A 23,421-nucleotide genomic window follows, 5' to 3' on the forward strand; every position below is an offset into this window, starting at 1 on the left:
AAAGGAAGTTGGGGGGAGCATTTTAGGGGACCACGACTGTGGGAAGATGGGCAAAGGGCCTGCTGTCAGCCGGAATGATAACACTAGGAATTTGAGCTTGGCAAATGCAAAAGTGTTGGGCATCAGATACTTCAACACAGAAAGAGTCTAGTCCAGATTGAGTAAGCTACATCACTCCAAGGAGCATCCAACCGTGGCTCTCGAGCTCCTACAAGGTAGTGCGTTGTCAGAAAAACCCTAAGTGAAAACAACAGCGATCTGTACAATCTACAACTAGTGAACCAGCACCTTCCAGTGTGACACACAGGCCACCGCAATACTGTTACCCCTACCAATTCCTAGTGGAGTTCCTTGAGGAAGCTGTAACTCCTCCAACGTACCGTTTTATTCCTTGGGATGTGTGTGGTGTCTTTTTGCTGTTACTGTGGAACTAACTTTCATATCAGAGTTTTGTGTTTTATTATTGTAAATTTATCTACGTTGATACTTGGTACATTTTAAGGAAATGCAGCAAAAGTCTTAGTCCTTAAATAGGCAAACATGTTAGGATGACCTGACCAGGCCTGTTTCTGCCCCCTGTAATTCAGACTGCCACATTACAGAACTGGATGTTCACCCACTGTACAAGATCTGCGTTATTTTTACTGCAGTAGAAAGGGTAGTCTTGTCTAACTAGATAAATCTCACACAAGGTGAACAGGGGTTAAGTAGGGGGAAAAACTAGTACTCGCCCTATAAATATACCCATGCTAATCACATTTGAGGAAATGACATTTGGGGCCACTGGGCCCATCTGCATTTGTCACTTCATTCTCTTCAGAAGCAATTTCAAGAAACCAGTATTCAGATGTCTTCTCAGAGGGTTCTGTCCCAGGCAGTGCTTGCCTGTGACTGGCACATCAAAGATGGACCGGAAGATGGAGTTCTTTTGTGTGGTAAAAATGTACGCCAAATGACTGCTGCGCTGCTCATCCCACACCGATCTCATGCCCACCGTGGGGAGATACAGTAAGTAAAGGATAACGATGAATATTTACGGAGTCCTTATGTCCCAAATACTTTAGTTAACTTAAATCAGCCATTCGACATGATTGAGGAGCTAACACAACACTGTAGAGAGTGGTCCGGGTGCGGAAGTACACGCCTGGTGTGGAATCACAACAAGCACACCTCGGGTGTCTGATCACTAGGAGCAGCTACACCTTTGTCTGCTCTTCCTTTGAGATCCTTACTGTGCAACCCTTTTTATTAATCACTCCCAATTCAACACACGAGGCCCATATCACTCTAGTCTGGGAGGCTCGATTGTCTGCAATTTTAGGAAACCACACAAATTTGAGTCCTGAATCCCAGACAGAGAGCACTCTGAGAATCTTTCAGTGACCATTTCTGACAGGATGCTCATCTGCCGATGTCTTGTATGTGATTCCATCTGTTTCCATGAGGCTGCCAAGCAGCTCCTGACGTCTTGCTTTCTGCATAACCCAAGGTTCAATACTGCTCAATGGGTCCTACACAAGCTGCTGGCTTTGTTGACACTTATCAGATGGTAGATGAATGTTTTAAATCCCATGAATCCTCATTTCCTTTCATAGATGTAAGGGAATGCTAGGAGAAAGGCATGCCTCACCAACACTGCCTGACTTTATACCCTTGGGAGTGACAGGAATTTGCAAGGCTGATGAACAAAGAAGTCAGAGTCACAGTCTCTCAAATTACATGGGTTTCAAGGGAGATGTTAAGTTCTGGTCCCCCACCATGCACATGTTAGCTGTATGGCAAGGTAGTTGGATTTCTCAGTCTCAGTCTTTGCACTGCACAATAAAGCTAACACTATCTACCCTGAATAGTTGCAATAAAGTTGATGAATCACATCTAGAAAGATCCAGCAGAGATGACGTCAGAGCTAAGAGAACAGTAGCGAGTATGTTTTCCATTGATTGTCTCTGCATTGCATCATTGCCTACAGCAGCATTCCAACAATTAATCTGTTTTAAGAGATGGCCAGTCAAGTATAGGATCAGTTGATTCAGGGAGAAGCAGAGGTCAAATAAATAAATAAATAAATAATAAATAAACGATCTTGAACATTTTTACAAATTTACTTTCTTATTCAACTGCTTCAAAATGCAAGTTGAACCACTCTTAATTAGTTAAGAAAATGGGGAAATCCTGGGAATTACCTTCATTACCTTTATAACTTTAGTGTAGAAAAACGTTGATAGTCACCCTGAAATTTTCACAACTACTCTATAAGAAACCACTACCATCACACTGATGCTTTTTGGTGTCAATCAAACAATAAAGAGATTGAGATGGGCCTTAGAAAGAACATTCCAGAAGTAAGCCCATTCTAGAAGCGGCTGTGATTGTCAGGTAAGCCTCATGTAGGCAACACGCACCAAGATTAGACCGTAAGGCAAAGTTCTTAAATCAAGTGTCTGACCAGTTCTGTGGCCTCAACTGACTGAGTCTTTAACTTGTACAGCAGATACTTATCTGAGCTGAGGCACTGGAGTTAGAAGAGGTAACACAGCCATACTCTCCAGGGACCCTCAATGCCCAAACTGTACTGTGGAAACACAGGGTTCCACAGACTGAATCATCTCTATGACTGTGCTATCTGTCTAGCTGTCATTCTTTCATTAGTAGGATCAAACATGATTTAAGAAGACTCAGAACTCAGTGACAGTGACCATGCATCACCCCACTCCAGGTACGGTCAAGACATGATAAAACTTCACGCATCTGGATTGTCCCAGCAACCTGATGAGGACACCAGAAAATGTTCCCACTGATTAAACTGCAAAGTATCTCTTTCATGCTCCACAGAAGCTCCTGCAGGGAAATGAAACAGATTCTTCTAGCCACAAATAATGAGATGACTGGTTTGAAATCCATGGGTAAAGTTGGTGAACTGAAAAAAAAAAATATCAAGAACCAGAAACATCAAAATACTTTTGAGGGCGCAGTTCTGGATGGAGGGCTCCATGGAGGGTGTGTCTCACTTTCAAGGAAAGAGTGGCGCTTCTTCTGTTTGCGGTCAATTCTTTCTTGCCTTTCTTTCTTTTCCTAAAGGAAAAAAAAAACACAAAACAGAAAACTCTATGGTTATTTATACTATGTGAACTTATTAAATTGGATTGTTGGAAGAAAATAACTCATTATAAGATCTCTATGTACAATTAAAGTAGAAGTCGCCAGGGAATGCTGCTGATTTATATGAATATGTACAGACTTATTAATCTGTATTAATGTTCATTTCGTTTGTTTTTTACGAGAGAGTCTCATAAAGCATGGCCTAGAATCAAAATCACTACATAGGCAAGGAGGACCTTGAACTTCTAACCCTCCAGCCTTCTGTTTCCCAACTGCTGGGATTAAAGGAATGAACCACCCTGCCTAGCTTCACCCTACTTTTTAAAATGTTGATGGTACAATAAAAATTATGTTCAACTAGTCATGGAAGCTTACCTATAAACCTAATATTCAGCCTCAGGCAGTACTGCTATGAATTTGAGGCTAGCTTGGGCTATAAAGTGAGTTCCAGACAGCCTTGTCTCAAGTAGAAGATGATGATGATGATGACAGTGGTGGTGGTGGTGGTGGTCATAGGAAACAGAGGAGGATAGGAGAAGAAAGAAGGAGGGTAGTGACAAGAGGTAAAATTCTCAGCATGGGGATATATAAACAATCCCAGCTCTTGGGAGGCTGAGAGTCGAGCATCGTAAGTTGGAGGCCAACTCTGTCTACACAGCAAGACTGTGCTTCAGAAACCAAAACAGAAAACCTGGGAGTGAGTGTGCAGTTTAATAACAGCCATCGTGATTATGAAAAGCTGGTGGTGACCTTTGGGTAACACACTTCCGAAGGGGACCTGCCAGCGCCGTGTCTGTGCCATGGCAACGCAGGACATCAGAAGCCTATGATCCAGGCTCAGGTGTGCCACTGAAGTTGAGCACAAGGTAAAACAATCTGTTGTCCTTGCTGTGATTCTTTTGTTCAACTGTTTGATTTATCTAACTGCAGAGGTAGCAGTGCTTTTAATGTTTAGTAGTTGGATATTTTCTAATGACAAAAATATTGTCCTCGTGTGTTTTGTTCATGTTATGTGGATTGTTAGGTTTTGACAGAATGTATTAATAAAGAAGTCAGCCTCAGAAAGTTATGAAATACATTAAGAAAAAGTGAGTGGCCCCCGAGCAAGACCAGCTCTCAGGCTCTGCGTCAGCTCTCTCAGCCCCCACCTCACATCTTCCTCCCCCAACCTTCCCGATGTTTACCTATGTTCAGTTTCACTGATCAACCTTTTATTCTCCTAAGTAGCTGTGGGCCCTGACCTGCCCGCCAGCATCCACACTGACTCCTAGATTATGATACCTTGATGCTTTCCAATTTGATAACATGGCTTTATTCCTTGATCTGAGCAATTAACGGTTTATAAAGCATGTCAGACCCGCGAGATTGGATAGACACTGAGTTTCGCTTTATTTTGGTTTTGGCAGTTGCTTGGGATTTTCTATTTACTGCACTAATCCTTTCAACATCTTTTTCCTGCTGTGAAGCAAAGCTCTGAAGTCTAAATATCAAAGGCATTGGCCACTAGCAAGTCTCCTGCCATCACTAACGTGTGCTGCTCCTCCACATTACGTCCTCACACATTACGTCCTCACGCATTACGTCCTCACACATTACGTCCTCACGCATTACGTCCTCACACATTACGTCCTCACACGGAACAGGCTCCGAGCTCCCTGTGGAGCTTTAGTTCTTCTGGCACCGTGACACCTGGATTTTTGTTCCTTCTGTTCAAATGTCAAGCAGTCACCTTCTACTCGGGGTCAAACTCAGAGTGCTTAGCAGGGCAAACACACAGATACATATACTTTCTGTCACTCAGAAAACATTCAAAGTGAACAGATGAGAAACAAGTAAATTGGTAACATAAAATCCAAAACTGTGTGAATTTCTATGAGACAAAGGATAGAGGAGCAATGTATTTTCACAGAAAAGTGGATTAGAGGAGCATCTGTCTGAGCTGACCCAGGGTGGATGGAGACAACGGTGTGGGGACTCACCGGGAGAAGAGGTTTCAAACAGAGAGATGTCAAGGGTCATAGCTCAGAAAAAACCTGGGGAAAAGTTGGTGATGCCGAGGAAACAAAGGGAAGCCACTGCGACCAAGGCTAGGGGGACAGGAGAGTCATGCCAGATGAGAATAAAGGGACACAAGTAACAGTAAACCATGGTACTATCCAGAATTCAGGTGGTGAAGGACTGCAGCTAGGGACATATGCCAGTTAGGAGAGTATTGGAGGACACAGAGGGAGGAGCGCTGTGTGTGTGTGTGTGTGTGTGTGTGTGTGTGTGTGTGTGTGTTTATGTGAGCAGGCTACCTCACACATGTATAGTGAACCAAGTGTTACAGATCCAAGAACTTTTCTACTTTGGTTTTGGTTTTGGTTTTGGTTATGCTAATGACAGGGACAATCGAAGGGAGGAGGGGGCTGGGCAGAGTGTGAGGAATTCCAGAAGTGTCCACCAGCTTTACAGCACGTTAGAAAAGCAAAGACAAGCAGAGTAAGAAGAATCAGAGCCAGCAGGAGATGCTGTGTTAGAGACTTCCTTGTTTCATTTTTATTTCTGATTAAGTCCCAGGACACACGAGGCAGATAACTCAGAGAGACGGAAAGAATGTAGCTTCACTGAGGGGAGACTTAGCATAGTTCTACTTTATTGGTTGAAAAGAGGATCAGTGGCTGTTGTAGGATATTTGATCACACTGTGAAACCTGACACTGTGTTATTTTCTAGTTGTGGTGTGCCTCAACCCTTAGCACACACCTTGAGTCCCTCTGGCTGGAATGCAGATGTGCCCTTAGTACACACCTTTAATCCAAAATAATGAAGGTAAGGTTAGTTTGAAGAAGAAAGCACCCTGTTTGAGACTGATGTTTAACTGCATGTTAGGTAAATTAATGAACCAGAGAAAGATGTGACAGAATAGGATATGCCAAACTCTCACGAGGAGAGGAAAAGAGAGGCTACTTCAAGAGAGCAGTGCAGAGAGGAGAGAGGAGAGGAGGCAGTTTTACTGAGACAGTTGTACAGAGACAGGTTGCAGAGAGAGAGAACAAGTTAGACACAGGTAAAGACAGAGTGAGTCAGAGAATGAGAAGGAGCCAGAAGATTAGAACAGACTGCCAGTGCTTGAGGCCAAGCAGAGCAGTTCAGGAGAACTGAGAGAAGGCAAATACCATCAGTCAGCTTGGAGAGGCGTTGGAGCCAGAACAGCTGAGTTAACAGCCAGGCAGAGCTCAGAAAGAACTAGAGAGGGTGAGCTTATTCAGCAGGAAGTCTCAGAGGCTGAAAACATCTAGACCTAGGTAAGACAGCGCAGAGGCTAGAAGCTTCCAGGTCTAGGACTAGGTTAGCAGACGCAGAGAAAGCAATTACAAGAGTCTAGAAGGTACTTTTAGCAGTGGCATTTCCTTTTATCACCGAAGCGCTATTTCTCATGTTTCTACATTAGTACAGCAGGTGAATTTGAGACCCTTGTCATTTATGCTTCTATTGAAAAAAGGCTATCTAGGCGTTAATACAAAATCTACACATCCATCTAGATACATTTTACTTCATGTTTGAATAGCACCTGCTTGTCCATCTCTGTTTCTGATTCTCTGCTAAGACCAAACATCTGGAAGTTCTTCTCTTCCGGCTTTCTCCTGTGACTCAGAAAAGCCGTGGTTCCCATGAGGCCCTTAGACAACTGTCTCTGCAGGCTGGCGGCCTGAGGAAGACACTAGTGATGTTGGCTGTCTGTGTCTTTCATCAGTACTTATGAAAATTGAGACGTATCATGAGAACAATGTGGCAATGTAAGAGCTACATTTGAAGACAATATTTGTAAGTCAAAAAAAGTGAGGCGAGATCTTAACATGCATAGCCTTGCTCCTGAGGATGTCTGCATACTTCATACTCCTACAGAAACAAAGAGGAATCATTCAGAACCTTAAAGAAAAAGCTGGCGTTAGTTCACTTGATTTAGCTACACTTCTTTTTCTCCAACCTATCTTCCAAGAGAAAACCTGAAACAAGTTTGACCTTACAAGTAGGATGCTGAAAATCCAGGAGTAGAAGTAGGTAATTCTTACCCTCACTATCAGGTAACAGGAGTCAACAATGTGAGAATAGGTAAAAGAATTTGGAGAATTTCTCTATCAGTTGTCGGAGTCTGGGCTCCTTCCTTCCCTTCACCATAGTTTCTTCTGCCAGCAGAAAGTTTAAAACAAAATGGGTGATCAGGAGAGCGGGTCAGTAGTGTACTGTGTGTTCACATTTTGGGGCACATTCCTGGGTGAAGTTTTATTGCATGGTCCAACATGCCAGTAACTCAAGGCTTTGAGGATGTTTTGTCTCCCGGGTACTGATGAGACTGGAATGTGTCAACACACTGCAATCTAGCAGTGGTTCAAAACTCCAGTGTGCTAGGAGTGGGAATGCTACTCCAGTTTCAAGGAACTACGGAAATAAAATGGAAAATTTAAACTCTGAAATGTAACTACCTATGTCATATCAGCAGTAACTCAGATTGTTTGATATGGGAAGAAGTCTAACATTTAAAAAAAAGTGAATCAAGCACTATGTAAGAATTTAACTTAAAAGATCACAAAACACCAACCACTTCATTCATTCTTTTCATTCTATTTTTTTTTTTTTTAATTTTTAAAGATAGGGCCCTACTATAAGCTAATTCTGACCATCAAATTCTGTTGTTTCTCTGCATGGAACCGCCATGAGGCAGTCCAAGAGTCCACACAAACTGGCAAACGATGTTTACTTTTCAGTCAAGATTGCTGACTTGGAGAGAAGGGACACCTTTCTATCACTAGCTTAAGGTCATTTCTACCTGTAGAGAGCTGTAGGGGGTGCTAATTCTAAAATGTGCATGAAAAACTGAGAATCCTAGGGAAATGCTGTGAAAGAACTATGATGGGGACTGTATTACCTAGATACATGATACATGAAGCCCAGCAGAACTGATAGGACTAGAAAAGTTACATATATAATGAGACCAACCAGTGGAGCACAAGGTCAGGAAACAGAGCCCCAAGGCAGGAGGGATAGATCAGAGATGAGCTCTTGCACCACCAGGAGAAGATGCGTTGATTTGTTTGTAAAAACACACATTCTGGGAAAATTAAGTTGGAATCAAATCTCTTGTCATGCATGAAAATAACTTGAGGGCAGGCAGGGCACATGGAAAGATATATCAGAAGCATAAAAGAATGAAAGAAACAAGGTAGCTTCAAACTATGGGAAGGTCTTTAGACCTAGGTTTGAGAATCAGAGGTCAAAAAAAAAAAAAAAAAAGACTGAAAAAGCCAAAATAAAACTAGAACTAATAAGCAAAGTTGACAAAACAAGAGTAGAGTGGGTGGAAAAGCTGCATCGTCTATCAGAAATTGTAAGTAAATTTGCCTACTACAGAAGCTTCTAGAATCAGAAGAGGTAATCCAATAGAAAAATGTATGTGTCTATGATGTGACAATTTACAGAATATACATTCCTAATATGTACTTATAAATGAAAACATGCTCAAGTTCAGTCTGAGATATGCAGGTCAGGTCGAAACAAAACCAAACCCTAATCTGAGATTTTTAGACAGCAAAAGGAGATGAATTCAGTTAAGTCAGATACAAACAAAAGAAAAAAAAGAAAAACAAAAAAACCAAAACCCTGCTAGATGGATTGGGGAGAAAGTTTATATGTGACCTAGTCATAACAATGCCATCTACTTGCACAAAGTATAATACTGATGGGTATTATTTATTTAAAATTAAGAAGATTAATATTTGTTTTAAAGTACAGAAAACTGTTTTTTTCCTTGAAAGTAACCATAGTCACTTGTTAAAATATGTAAATTAAAGCCAAATATTTATCACTCAGACCCGTAGAGCAGCTCTGGATATTGTACCTTCCAACCTCACTGCTGACCCCTTTCATTAAACAACACCTGCATAGAACCCCTTTCTGTAGATCCTCAGCATCATCGAGAGTCTAAGAAACAGAACAGGTCCTCACCATCAACTTCAGTGCTATTGTGCGCAATGGCTGACTGCACCTACAAGGCTCTGTGCCCGCCGTGCACTTGTCTGCTTCCTGTGATGTCAGAGGCAAGGAGCACAGAAGTAAGAGTGGGCATGATGAGAAGGGCCTGAGGCAGGGATGCAGGCCTAGAGCATCACAGCTGGTGCGAGCTCAGAAGCAAGGAGAGAAATGAGGCCACGGGGAATCTGGTCTACGGAGGAGGAAGGGCTGAGCTCAACGAGGTGCACTCCAGGAGGAGGAAGACTGGGAATGAGAAGCAGAAAGGGATAAGAAGTCAGTTAAAGGGTCAAGTTCACCTGCACGGAACACGTACCAGCCACTTTTCATATTCACTGATGGCTTGCTTGTCTTTGTCTTTCTTCTCCGCTCTCTTCAGCTCTTCCTTTCTTCTCTCATTTATTTTCTCCTTTTCCTTTTGCTTGAGGAGAGCTTCCTTTTTCTCGCTCCTGTGCAAGAGAACATGAAACTCTGGGAGGTTAAAGGAAAGTATACACCTGTGATGCCCTCCTGTAGTTTTGAAAGCAATGAGGTTGAGAGGCACGAGGAGACCTGTAAACTGTAATTAATCCCTAGGAAAGCCTCAAGCATTAACGTGAAACTCCCGAAGTGCGCATGCGCATGCGCATGGTGGGGATTACCATCTCTCAAAGGCAGTCACACTGTCTTTCTTCTTCTCAGCGACCGCTTCATCCTCCTTCTGTTTCTTCGCTCTTTCATATTCTTTCTCCCTCCTCGTCTTCTCTTTGAGGTATTCTAGCTTTTTCTCTTTCCATTTCTCAAATGCCTAAAAAAGTTCAGAGTGACTCTCTTACTTGCCATGGCTTTTCTGAGATCAGCCTAAGTACAAGCGATCCTGCCGTCAAGCCCGGCACTGAAGGGCACTGAGAGCAGAGTCGCCTGGGACACTCACTTGCAGGGCCTCGCCTTTCCTCACAGCATTTTCCTCCTCTGTCTTCTTCTTGTTCTTCTCCTCCAGCCTCTTCTTTGCAGCTATTTTCTTTGCTTCCTTTTCCTTCATAGCCTTCCAGGCCTCAAATGAAGCTAGTGCTTCCTCTCTCTTAGCAGCTTTCTTCTGTTTTGATTAAAAAACAAAAGCATACAATGATGTGTCTGCAAGGAGTGTAAGCCTACACATTAGACATAAATACACACGTACGTATTTGTCATTAATGTCCTCACAGTTATAATACAAGGAAGCTACAAGGCAGTTAACTTATTCAGAATGGCCTGGACAAGGCCATCTTCATCACTCCCTGCTTTGTACAATGCCAATGCATTTATCATGTTGACCTATTTAATATTCATGACAAAGAAGCATCTATTGACCTTGGTAGGATGCTAAATAAATGTTTTCAAAATAAACTACAGCAGGCTAACTGGTCCTATAAAATATTTAGTAAGACAATATCATGAACGTTAAAAGACTATAAGGTAAGTTGCCCAAGGCACACTGGATGCAGATGCGTGTTTTGATTCCTGTTTTGATATTGAGGCATAATTTCCCTATAATATGAACATATACCAAATGTTAAGTAAGGGAATCACACTGTAAAATGTGTAGGGGCTGTACTGCAGCTTGCTATGTTACAAACGTAATGAATTTTACTCTCTAACCTCATTAAGGCCAATACTGGGTCTCAAATACTGTTCAACCATAGAAGACCTAGATCGCATCATAGAAGTGATATGATTCAGAAGCAGAAGAACCCAAGGGCACACACAGCAGAGCTAATAGCACAAAGGCGCTCAGAGGCGGCCCCTGGAGGATGCTGTACCAAGAATTGCCTGGCTTAGTGCTGCTCATTTCAGGAACGCGTCCCTGTCCACCTACTTTAGTGAGGATCAACACAATGAAGTGGGAAGAGAGGATGGTCCATGGGCTCTCAGCTGGGTGAGAGGAACAGAGAGAAATCACAGGGAGGGCTGGAAAAGTCTTGGGTATGAGGGAGGATGTGGGTCAGGGGCCATAGCAGGGGTTGGAAAACAGAACAGGAAAAGTGTATAGCAACTACGTTCCTGGTTAAATTCTAATCAAAGTCAATTTCTATGACAAATCCATTGATCACACAAATACTAATACTGCTGTTTCTAGCCTATAATTACAATACATGTGTTTTTATGTAAAAGTGAAATTGAACCCAAACTGAAAAGATGAAGTCAGAAATCAGTTCTTCAATATGTACATTTTACCACTTAAAAATAGTTCATTCACAACCATTAAATATCTAGAGACACTTTACCGTGTAAAAGTCTACCGTTTATGGTTCTGTCTCTGGTGATACCTGTTCATTTTGAATCCTTAAGTTTTCGCTTTCAATTCTTTTTATTCTGTGCATTTCATGTAAATACACATTTTTCTTTTCTAACCACTCCTGTGAAATTAAAGAAAAAAAAGGTTATATGATGCTATAAGGTGTCCAAATGACATAGAATTTTTATCCTCATCTAAAATATTTGTTGAAAGTTTAAAAAGAAACCATGAAATTGATGTTTTATCTAAAGTAGTATCCTATTTCCAATATTGTCAAACATGAAGATGAGTATTGCTGCTTAAGAAAATCATGCATATCATCTGTCTTGTACTGCAAGACTTAAATGATTTTCTATAATGGTTAAATGTATCGATATTTTACACTGAAAGTTAAGTGTAAATTTTCTATAATAGGTTATATTCTGTGTAACAAACAAAAAGGATTTCTCTTGAAATTGTGAAAAAATTAGGAAAACCTGAGTCTGTGGACGTCTAACTAAGTCTCAGGAAAGAAAAACTTAAAAAAAAATTGTTCTTCACAATCAACATAAACTTTCTTCAGAACAGAATAAAATGCATGCAGCTTTTACAATGGACTGGCTTTAGCTATATTTCTATGAATTACAACATTATCTTCTCTTTCCTTAAAAAACACTATTTTTATATCTTAAACAAAATATGGCAGCAAATAATTGAGAAAAACCCTTGAGATTTCTCACACATAGGGAAAAAACCACCTCTCTCGCAGTGACAGTGTCCAGTCATGACTGCGGACGGCCACCTCATCATTTGATGTGCAGGCGCTGTGGAAACAATGGGTTCTTGTTTAGGAAATACTTGCCCTTTTACCTGATAAACCGCTGCCCTTATGTGATCAGCCTTGTCGGGCTCTAGGCTCTGCTTCCGTGGTGGCTTCTGGTCCAAGACTTTCAAACTCCCTAAATAGTGAGAGGAGGTAGCTGCAGATGGACTTCTTTTGGTGGGACCTGATCTCTTTAAAAACTCAGAGGTCATCAGCCTGGGAAGTTCCAAACACACCAAGAACACGTGTCAGAAGGGGGATAACATTTGAAATGCAAATAAACAAAATAACCAATAAAAGAATTTTTAAAAAGATTTGCAATAATCAAATAATTTACATTATCTTCTGCTACTTTTTAAAATTTTTTAATATGTACTGGCAAAAATCAGCTGATTTGTATAGCTGTTAATCAAATTTTTACTGCTCTATTATCAACAGAACAGGAAAAAGAACTGCACTGGTGGTTATTAAAACTAATTCTGAAGCCAGGTGTAGCACCTCACACCTACGAGTCACACTCAAGTGGCTGAGACAGGATTACCATGAATTCAAGGTCAGCCTGATGTACACAGTGGGCTCCGGGCTACCCTGGGCTAAGTGTGGGACCCAGTCTCAAACAAAACAAAATGAAACAAAATTATGACTTGATGTAATGAATTATATAATTGCTTTGAAAATAATCCACTCCAAAGAAGTCATGCTTGCTTAGTTCTTCTCAACATAATTTAAACTTTATAACTTTGAACTATAGTTCTCTTCTTAGATACTTATGGGGTCAAAAATTTTAACCCAGAATTGCTCCTATCTAAAGGAAATATAGGTACGAAGAGTAGAGCAGAGATTGGAGGAAAAGCCATCCAGAGTTTGCCCCACCCGGGGATCCATCCCATCTGTAGCCACCAAACCCAGTCATAATTGCGGATGCCAAGGAGTGCTTACTGACAGGAGCCTGATATAGCTGTCTCCTGAGAGGCTCTCCTAGAGCCTTACCAATACAGATGCGGATGCTTGAAGCCAAACATTTGACTGAGCACAGGGACCCCACTGGAGAAGCTAGAGGAAGGACTGAAGGAGCTGAAGGGGTTTGCAACCCCACAAGAAAAACAACACTATCAACCAACCAGATACCCCAGAGCTCCCAGGGTCTACAGCACCAACCAAAGAATACACATGGAGCAAACCATGGCTTCAGCCGAATATGTAGCAGAGGATGGCATTGTCTGGCATCAATGGAAGGAGAGGTCCTTGGTTCAGGGAAGGCTTGATGCCCCAGCATAGGGGAATGCTAGGGCAGTGAGACGTGAGTGGATGGGTCGGGGGGAGCACCCTCATAGAAGCAGGGTGGGGAGGAGGTTGGGATAGGAGGTTTGCAGAGGTGAAACCGAGGAGAAGGGGGTAACATTTGAAATGTAAATACATAAAATAATAAAAAAAAAAAACAAAAGAAAAAGAAACATCTCAAATTACATGAAAAACATCAACCAAGTAGGTTTTAATCACTCTTTGAATGTTATTGTATTATTCTGTTGCTTGATATGCCTAACTATAAATTTAGAAGCATAAGACCCTGTATTTCGGATATTTTTTGGAAACTCTAATCTACCTTCTCTCTTGGTGAATGAGGCTTACTACACGGTGGTGCTAGTCGCTCATCTGCATATTCCTCATCTGCCCTGAACTCACAACCATCCTCCTGCTTCAGTCTAGGGAGTGCTGGATTATGTGCCAGCATGCTTAACCTTAAATTCTTATAATTTTAATAAACCCACTTAGCCTGTGAAAACTGTCCATTTTCCTCCATGTTTGACAAAATACTTAAAAGGAAAAAAAGTGTTGATCTTCAGCTTATGGCCTTTTATACATCCTGCTCATCAAAACGCGGGCTTCAGCCCGGAGCTGTGCAGTGAGATGAGGAAAAAAAAAAATAAAAACACATCCGGAGAGGGAAAACCACAAAGATCGCCTAAAATGATAATTTTTCTATGAAAGAGTTAAACTGACAGAGTTTCATCATGAAATGTCCATCCCCGCTTACAATAGAAATGACTAGAAAAATCCGTGACAAGTGGAATTTGTTACCTAGATCTAGATTAAGGTGAGCATTGCTAGAATCAGAACTCATACAGACTCTTACCTGCCAGAGGCACTGGACACTCTGTTATTCGTTGTCTTTTTATTCTTTGTGGTTTTGACTTCATTTGTTTTCTGGATGGAAAACAGAAAACAGATTACTCACCATGCGGATGTCAGGCTGGGAAGCAAAACTGAGAAAAGCAGCCACAGAAAGGAGCTGCACCTAGAACAGCGGTTCTCAACCTTCCTCCTGCTGCGACCCTTTAACACGTTTCCTCAGGCTGCTGTGACCCCCAGCCATACAATTATTTTCATTGCTACTTCAAAACTATAATTTTGCTACTGTTGTAAATTGTAATGTAAATATCTAATGTGCAAATGGTCTTAGGCGACCCCTAAGTCAAGTGGCTCATGACACAGGCAGCACCGGGGACAGTGACTGGATGGGGGTGAGGGGCTTCTCAGGTGAAGCTGCCCTGGGCAGGGCTGAGGGGTAAATGGAGGACAATGGGAAGGTCTGCAGAGAAGAAAGAAAGCATGGGTGGGTGACTACTGCAGTTAGCAATGCCCACAGAAACAGGGAGCTGACGCTTAGGGAGACGCAGGAGAAGAGCATGCATTCAAAGGAGGGCTTGTGAGTTCATCAGATGACACCAAGGAGCATGCGTGGATGTCATTCTCATGCCCAGAACCAGCAAACAAACTGTACCAGGAGGACTGCTGGGTTCAAGGTGGGAAGGATCACTCAGCAAAACAGAAGAATAAACCCAAGCGTGGCCTCGTAAGAATTGCTGTGGTGTGTAAACTGTGTATTTTAACTCAGGCATGTCCTGTTCTAAGCTCCTGTCTATATTTCACAACAGACTCTTGCTTGTGACATACAGCTCTCTATGGTACACAGGTGGGGTGGTCTAGCAGGACAGTTGAGGGTGCCAATGTGAGCGTAGCCGGAGCCCAGTGGCCTTGGTGCACAGGTGCTTCTGCACTGTGGCTGCATTAGCTTCCCTGACACGGATCAGACTTTGGAGTTTGCACTGTGTTTGTATTACGTAAGGCACCAGGGTACTCTGTGCAATATAAGCCAGTTCTTAGCACTCCTAATGGCCAGGCATGGACATTAGCGACCTGATGCTGTAACAGGTCTGAAGACTGAGTTCAGAGGAGATAAGGACTAGCTGCACTGTAAAGGGTAAAGGCATAGTCGTCCGACATACCCTATCCGAGAGGACCACAGGTATTCTACAAAGCATAAATCTATTCCGAACATCATGACAATGTTCCTGTCCTGTGTCCATGATGTCCACTGTGAAAGGGACAGACACCGAGAAACACTGGCCCGGCCTGGAACTCAGTGTGCAGCTCCAGGGTCCTTCACACTGCTCACTAAAAGTGTTTATGTTTTGAAGTGCTGTGCAAATTTCACCAGTGGAACAACTCCTTAGCTGTTCTAGACAGGTGCATCTTGTATGATCTGACCTAAGGAAACCTATATACTTACACACACATATACTATATGGTTCTGCAATGTTTGAAATTATATTACTGTGCTGATAGTTTCCAGTGAACACTTGGCTTCACTCTGCCATGGGCAAACTTTCCTTGAACTTGAAAGTCAATTGACTTGAGTAACATCTACTTGAAAATACAATAGCGCTATCAAAAGACACAGAGGTGCAAAGCTAGAAACAAGATACTGGATGGTTCTATTTCATGCGTGACGCTGCAGTGCCATGGTATACATTACCATCTTACCTTGGCCGGCTCTGCCGGCTCAGTGGGCGTTATGACACTCGGGGACGTGGAGAGCAGTGGGTCAGTGGTGAGGTCATCCTCTGTAAACCCACCCTTCTCTCTTTCTTCCTCAAGCTTGTCAGCTGCCACCTGACCTTCCCTGGGCTGCTCACGTTCAGGAGTAACACAGTTCACCAAAATGGAGCTTCCTTCATTTTCATTTGATATCAAGGAATCCCAGATTTCAGTAGGTTCTCCATCATGATCTGTTTGGAGCCAGAGCGACAGTACTAAATCCTTCTCATTCTACACAGTGCATGACAGGGTCAAGTACTCTCCTTCAAACAAGTGAATACGTGTGTGTGTGTGTGTGTGTGTGTGTGTGTGTGTGTGTGCGCGCGCGTATGTGTGTGCGTGTGTGTGTGCGCGCGCGAGCGCATGCGCGTGTGTGTACATGTGTGATTATGAATGCAGATGCCCTTCTCAGAGGTCATATGAGTTAAAATCTCCAGCAGCTAGAGTTACAGGCAGCTGTGAGACGCCTGACGTGGGTGCTGGGAATGACTTGGATCCTCTGGAATAGCAGTAATAGTAAATGCTCTTAACAGTTGACCCCTTCTTCTGGAGGGAGGAATTATATAGCTGAAGCTGTCCTTGAACTCCTGAACCATCTTTTTCTACCTCCCAAGTCCTGGAATTGTAGGCATGTGCCATGATGCCTAGCTATAATCTCTCTTTTCTTACAAATAAAAAAACAGCTACCCAATGAAATTTGAACACACTTGATTTATGAATGCAAAAATGCTTATTCAATTAGCATTTCACAAGTCTCATACTTAGAAAATACAGCATAGGCATAATTTGGATGGAATAATTACTCCTAAGTAAAGGAGAACATGTATGCACAAATCAAGAACAGGGACTGCAGTGTCCATTCACAAAGCACATGTATTTGAAGCTAAAAGAGCATGCTGGGAAGGCAGGAGGCAAAGAGTTCCACAATGTTGTTGGTAGGAACAGCTCAGGTGAACTGCACAGACTGAGAGAGAAGCACAGTGTGGTGGTTTGAGTAGGTGTGACTCCCATAGGCTCATGTGTTTGAATGCTTGACAGATGGGAAGTGGCACTATTAGGAGGTGTGGTCTTGTTGGGATGGGTGTGGCCTTGTTGGGATGGGTGTGGCCTTGTTGGGATGGGTGTGGTCTTGTTGGGATGGGTGTGGCCTTGTTGGGATGGGTGTGGTCTTGTTAGAGGGTGTGTCACTGCAGAGGTGGGCATTGAGGTCTCCCATACTCAAGCATGTGTAGCACACAGTCTCCTTCTGCTGCCTGTGAATTAAGATGTACAACTCTTAGCTCCTTCTCCAGCACCATGTCTGCCTGGACACTGCCCTGCTTCTCCACCATGATGTGGACTAAAGTCCTGAAACTGTAAGCTAGGCCCATTAAATGTTTTCCTTTATAAGAGTCACCATGGTCACAGTGTATCTAACATGCAATAAAACCCTATCAAAGACACATTGATGTAGTTCGCCTCAGAGGTCTAGTCAGAGGCAGCCATCTTCACCCCTTCAAGATGCACCTCACATGAAGAAGGCACCAAGGCCTGGCTTATTGCATACTCAGGCCTCCTGGTACAGGCTCAAGCTTCCACTTAGAAGACTAAGTTTGGCTTTCACATTACTTCTTCTATTTATACAGACTCTATGACGCTTTGACACATCCAACAGAAGAAGCCAGCAGTCCCTGTAAGATAGCAGTTTTGATTTCCTCCAAAATCTAACTTCCAGTCACTGAAAAGTCTTAATTCTGCTGCTTTCACTGTGGCTACTGGGGGTGGGGTTGGGGGGGGCCTAACTAAGTTTAAAAATCGCTTCCTCATTACAACTGTAATGTTCCAATTTGAGGAGCATCCATGACTTTGTTACAATCTTTGGAGCTGTGAAAAGAACCAGGACTTAGGAGTCAGAGTCATACTGTGTGTCACCACTGACCTTAGGTACGTGTGTCAATATCTCTGCACTTCAGTTTTTTTTTAATCTGTAAAATGACAAAAATTACACTATATAGTAAGTACTTATCCATGTTTGCCTCTCTGTTGCTGTGTTCAAACACTTGGAAAAACAACTTGGGAAGGACAGGGTTTACTTGGTTACATGTCTTGATCACAGTCCACCCTTGTGGGATGCCAGGGCAGAAGCTCAAGGCTGGGCAGAGCCCATGGATGAATGCTATTCCTGGCTTGCACCCCATGGCTGGCTCGGCTTATTTTTTTCTACAACTCAGGACCACCAGTCCATGGCTGACATCACCCACAACGGGGTGGTTCGTACAACATTAGTCAACCAAGAAAATGAACTACAGGCTTCCTGCAGGCCACTCTGATGGAAGCATCCTCTCAACTGAGATCCCCCTTCTCAGCCATGTCCAGGTACGCTAGGGTGACTGAAACTTAACGAATGCTGGCTACACACCGCAGTCTGTGCGAGCAACCCTTGCTTCCAACTGCACTGAGCTACACATGCTACACTAAAGAGAGAAATGGCATTAAGAACACATGGGTCACACTTAATATGCATTCACTCTGATGGTGTTCTCGGAGCTCCTTATGCACTCCTAATTTTTAAAATTCTTACAACCACAGCCATCTAAGGATAATTCACAGGCCCTGAGAGGCTTGCTATTCTGTCCAGGTGTCTATGTCTGGATAAAAAGTCCAGGTATTATGTTGTGTTATCTGAGGTTAAAGCAATACACACACAATACAGGTTCACCTTAAATGATCTCCCAGTTGTCCTTGCGAGTATGCTGGAGGTATAAAAGCGCTTTAACACTTAATTTTCACAAGAGCCTTTTGAGACAGGAACTACAATACACTGGGGAATCAGAGGCACTGGGAAATTAACTTCTGTTTTCTAAAGTCTCCCAGTCAATTGCATACTCAGGATTAAAACTCACAGAAAAGCAAACATACCTTTCCCATAAATGTTCAAAATACAGACACACACTAAATAATACAGAGCTCACAAAGAAGGTACAGTAAGAGGTGTAACTACCTTTTATGGGTGTCTTTTCCTGAGATCCTGGTGATATGCAACCTCCAGGGCTTTCTTTGAGGGAAGATGAGGTCAGACTTTGTAAGAGTGAGTCCTATTAAAAAGTATTACCATATAAGGTTAGCACTGAGAACTCCCAGAGGCAAGAGAATCATTAACACAGTTGTTGGTGCTAGAAAACTGGCTTAAGGGTTGAGAGTGCTTCCTGCTCTTCCACAGGACCCCAGCTTAGCTCCTAGAACCCATGTGGGCAGCTCACAAGTATCTATAACCTCCTGAGGACCTGACACTCTCCTATGCCCTGGACAGTAAATGCCAAACTCTTAGGAAGGAAGCACCGGGGGCCAGTAAGATGGCCCAGGAGATAGAGAGCTCGCTTCACAAGCCTGACCACCTACATTCAATTCCCACTCATGTAAGGCTGGAAGATTTTAAGTTTCACAAACGTGTCCTCTGTCCACCAGAAGCAAGCCAAAGCATGCACAGAGGCAACAAACAAAAGTAGTAAATAATGCAATGTAAAAAACACAGAAGAAAAACTAACAAACAAAGTAGATGGCACAGCTGCTGTCTCTGCAAAAAAGACTGCAGTCCCAAATCTTTTCACTGGTGAACCTTCCAATTTGACTTTTCATAACTGTGTGCTTCATAACAGACTTTTAGCGAATAAAGAGAAAAGATACAAACACACAAACATGGTAATAGACACACAAACACAATAACAGGTAATCCCGTCTCACTGACACTCAAGCCTGATTACATCTTGGAAAAAACTCATATAGCAATATCCTTAATACACACTCATACACACACACACACACACACACACACACACACACACACACACACACACACACACGTACACACACACACACACGGGTCGATTTTAACAAGAGAGCAACAAATCAGATCACAAACATGACAGTCCCTTGATCAATCATGGTTTAAGCCAGGAACATGTATGAGTAACAGGAACACCCATCTCACACATAGGCACGCACTCTGACGAAAAGCATGAGGAGGAAGCAGAGAGGAAGCCAATGTCCCTCCCTCTCTTCTCTTCAGGATCTGGTACGCTCTCTGGGGCAGGAGGAAGTGAGGCTTTATGTGAGATCTGACACAGAGATGAAGGGGCCTGACAGCCGCAGGACACACAGGGGACAGTGAGGAGACAAAGGTTCCACACCCAGGAAGGAGAAGCCCTGCTCGCCACGTGGGAAATAGCCCCAGAGTGACCTTAAAGAGTCAGAGCAGAGCCAGGGAAACTTACAGTAAGCAGTAGGGGACATTTAATTGTTAAAAATAGTGTCCAGCAGGAGAATAGTTCACTATTATGGGTTATATCAGACACAGGGATGAGGCTTCAGGACCACCTCAGAGCATGGACACACTCCGTGACTTACAGACAGGAAGTCCGAGCTAAGACACCAACTGTGTGATGACGACGCTGAGGGAAGCCTGGAGGGAAGGACAGTGGCAGGGTGGAGGCGTGGGGAGAGTCTGGCTCTGTTCCTGTTAGACTTTTGTCACACTATGCTGCTACTTGAAAACAAAAAGGAGCACACACAGCACAGTCCTTAAAGTTAGGGGTACGGAAGGAAATATAGGACACCACTTACAGTTAGGACTCCATACCTCTATGAACCAAGCCCCCTTCCCCGACTCATGTCCACCCAGAGACCTTCATTGTAAGTATCATATTTGCAAATGTAATTGTAGCTGGGATGAAGGCCTATGCCTAACTCTGATAGTGTTTGTTTTCAGGAAAGAAGAGGGACACCAGGGCACAAGGCCTAGTGACGAAAGCAGTGTGGTGCGATGATGCCTCTTTAGACCAGGCCAACAGATGCTGGCACCCACCAGAAGGTACAAGAGGCAAGAAGAGAGGCCCCGGCTAGGGCCATAGAGAGGGTGGCCTGACAGGTAGATTTCAGAACTACAAAAACAAAATCCCTTCTCTTGTCGGTGTCCTGGCTTATGGCAGCTACAGGAAAGCAATTCCATATTCACTCGAGCAGGTAACTGTACTAAATACATAAAATCACTGTTTCGGTTCCTCTCTTCACTTTTCAAAACAAATTAAGAGCTGGCCAGAGATCACTGTCGGCTCTAAAGGAGACGTGACTCTAGGGTCTGACTTGCAGGTAGAAATCCATGGACTCGGGGTCCTGAGCTCTGTCCGCACTACTCACTGAGCACTTCCTCCCACACCCACAGACGAGTGGGAAGAGACGGAGACCTCGCCAGGCCGCCTGCAGCTCATCTCCCTGGATCTGCCCACGCAGGTAACAGAGGAAAATGTACTCTTCTGAGGTATGAGCTGGAAGTTGGCTTTTCAAGTGAACTACAGAGAGGTGACAGGTGATCTCCCTGGTGATGCTAGAATCAGAGCTCCTCATAGAAGCCTAGGAAAGTACCAGGTCCCACAGAAAAGAGAGCAGTACCCTGAGAGTAGGTCCAGCTGAATGAAGGAAATGAACTAAAATGTCCTTTACCAAAGTTACACAAGCAAAGACGAATACATAATCACGTAACTATTATCATTCAAGATGGGCTAACTATGAATACCCAGAAAGGGAAATTATTGTAATATTTGACCTTCTTTGAAATTAGATGCATCTCACTATAACTGATATGCTGTAGCTTTTTAGTAGCATAGAAAACCATGCTACATTTTCAGTTAAGGGAATTTTAGGCTCAATGGGATCTAGTTTACTAAAGAAGTGAGATCTCTTTACCAATTACAAAAGAATGCAACACAACACACAGGCACAGACACACAGACACACAGACACACAGACACACAGACACACACACACACACACACACACACACACACACACACACCAGTGCTGAACTGAAATACAATTCAATAATTCCACATTATGCTAACCTCGAGATCGAGGTTTTCTGAGCACACTTTTTCCTCCGTCTGCAGCTCTGTGCCATTCTGTCTTGGAAGGGAAGGTGTGGGGGCAGAGTCTTCGGCTGTGGAATATTCTTTATCAACTCCTGACCTGACTCCCTCCTCAGGGTGCCAGCTCTTTTTTAACATGCTCCTTGGCCGGGGCGAAGGCTTAAAGTGGCCATCTGCATCAAGACTGCTGCTGTTTTCCCCTGAAAAAGAAAACACTTTCGGGTGAACATATGAAACTGACCCTGCCCTCCAGGAGATGCCACGGTGCTCAGAGCATCCAGGAGCAGAGACATCCCCATAAGCTCCAACACGGCACGGGTACCAGAGAGTTCATAAGCAAAGGCCAAGAATTGCTGCCAGCCTGGAATGTGCTAACTAGTCTAATTCAGTTTTATAAAAAGCCCCTTTCTATTTTATGAGTTCATATAGTATTAAAGACATTTCTAAAAATCATAAGCAATCACATCAGAGGAAAGCTTGACTGAAGCCAGGCCCTTCAGGCAACACCAGTCCTGTACACCATTCAGCAGCAAGGTCTCCGCCCAAAGACTTTGTAGGTGAAGAAAGGACAGGATCCTAAATACAGAACTGGACAAGACCAGTTGCTACCACTGTGACGGGAATGATCCTGTCCTTCACGGGATGGAGGCCTCGCACTGGAGGAAGGGATGCAGGCAGAGCTGACTTAGAGAGCTCTTCCATCAGGAAAGCTTCTTTAGCAATTACGGTGGTCCAACAGGTGCTTGGCAATCAGTGGTTATGGTGGTACACAAGGTGCTTAGCACCCAGGGAAACTGAGTTCAATCCCTAGCATCATAGATACAATAGAAACTTAAAAAAAAGCCAAACAACTTTTATAGGCATTGAACTCTGTTCCTTCTGAAATGTAAATGTAAACAGCCTATTTTTGGTATACATTTAGCTAACAAATACTGAAGGGGACATTCTTCCATTTATGTATTTTTAACCTAAATTTCACCGTATTTATGTCTCTCACGTTCTATCCAATTTATTCTTCTATAACTTTAAGACTGAGCTAACCTCCTGTGTGACTACATGTCTCATGGTGAATGTTGTTAGAAGATTCCAAAGCCATGTCGAAAAGGTACCACTATGCCCCACTGTGTGTCTTAGCTCGTCATAAACACTGGCCAATGTCCATCCCGGAAGTTACGAGCTGACCTAGGTTACTTCCACTCTTCTGTATAGCGAAGCTTCGTTACATTCAAAGGTCCCACCAATACAAACTGGTCTCTTACTCTACTGTCCCCCCACGCCTGGCTCTCACCTGTTTCTAAATACTGCTTCCCTGACATTGACAATCAACCCCGCCATTCCTCTCTGCAAAGCCCTTTGAGCTCTTCCTCACCCAACCCTAAAGCAGCAGAAGCTTCGATGTGAACAGCAGGGAAGGGCGTCGCTGTCCTGCTGCTGGCCACCTGTGCGGCCTGCTTCCTGCTCTTCCACCTCGGAACCTGTGCT

At 43.3% G+C, this 23,421-nt stretch overlaps 1 protein-coding gene across 1 annotated transcript in view; it reads right to left on the minus strand.

The window, feature by feature from the left end:
- Window positions 1–2,090: 2,090 nt before the first annotated feature.
- Map9 (microtubule associated protein 9) overlaps window positions 2,091–23,421 on the minus strand; it is a 30,547-nt gene continuing 9,216 nt past the window's right edge. The window contains exons 5-14 of the mRNA XM_032898192.1: window positions 21,916–22,139; window positions 19,023–19,116; window positions 15,989–16,233; window positions 14,298–14,368; window positions 12,211–12,379; window positions 11,393–11,482; window positions 10,021–10,182; window positions 9,749–9,894; window positions 9,424–9,556; window positions 2,091–3,072 (exon numbers count right to left, since the gene is read on the minus strand). Of these exons, the coding sequence (XP_032754083.1) occupies window positions 2,950–3,072; window positions 9,424–9,556; window positions 9,749–9,894; window positions 10,021–10,182; window positions 11,393–11,482; window positions 12,211–12,379; window positions 14,298–14,368; window positions 15,989–16,233; window positions 19,023–19,116; window positions 21,916–22,139 (1,457 nt within the window). The 3' untranslated portion in view covers window positions 2,091–2,949. The remainder of the gene's footprint in view (window positions 3,073–9,423; window positions 9,557–9,748; window positions 9,895–10,020; window positions 10,183–11,392; window positions 11,483–12,210; window positions 12,380–14,297; window positions 14,369–15,988; window positions 16,234–19,022; window positions 19,117–21,915; window positions 22,140–23,421) is intronic.

The sequence above is a fragment of the Rattus rattus genome, chromosome 3, assembly GCF_011064425.1.
Source record: "Rattus rattus isolate New Zealand chromosome 3, Rrattus_CSIRO_v1, whole genome shotgun sequence".
NCBI classification, from domain to species: domain Eukaryota; kingdom Metazoa; phylum Chordata; class Mammalia; order Rodentia; family Muridae; genus Rattus; species Rattus rattus.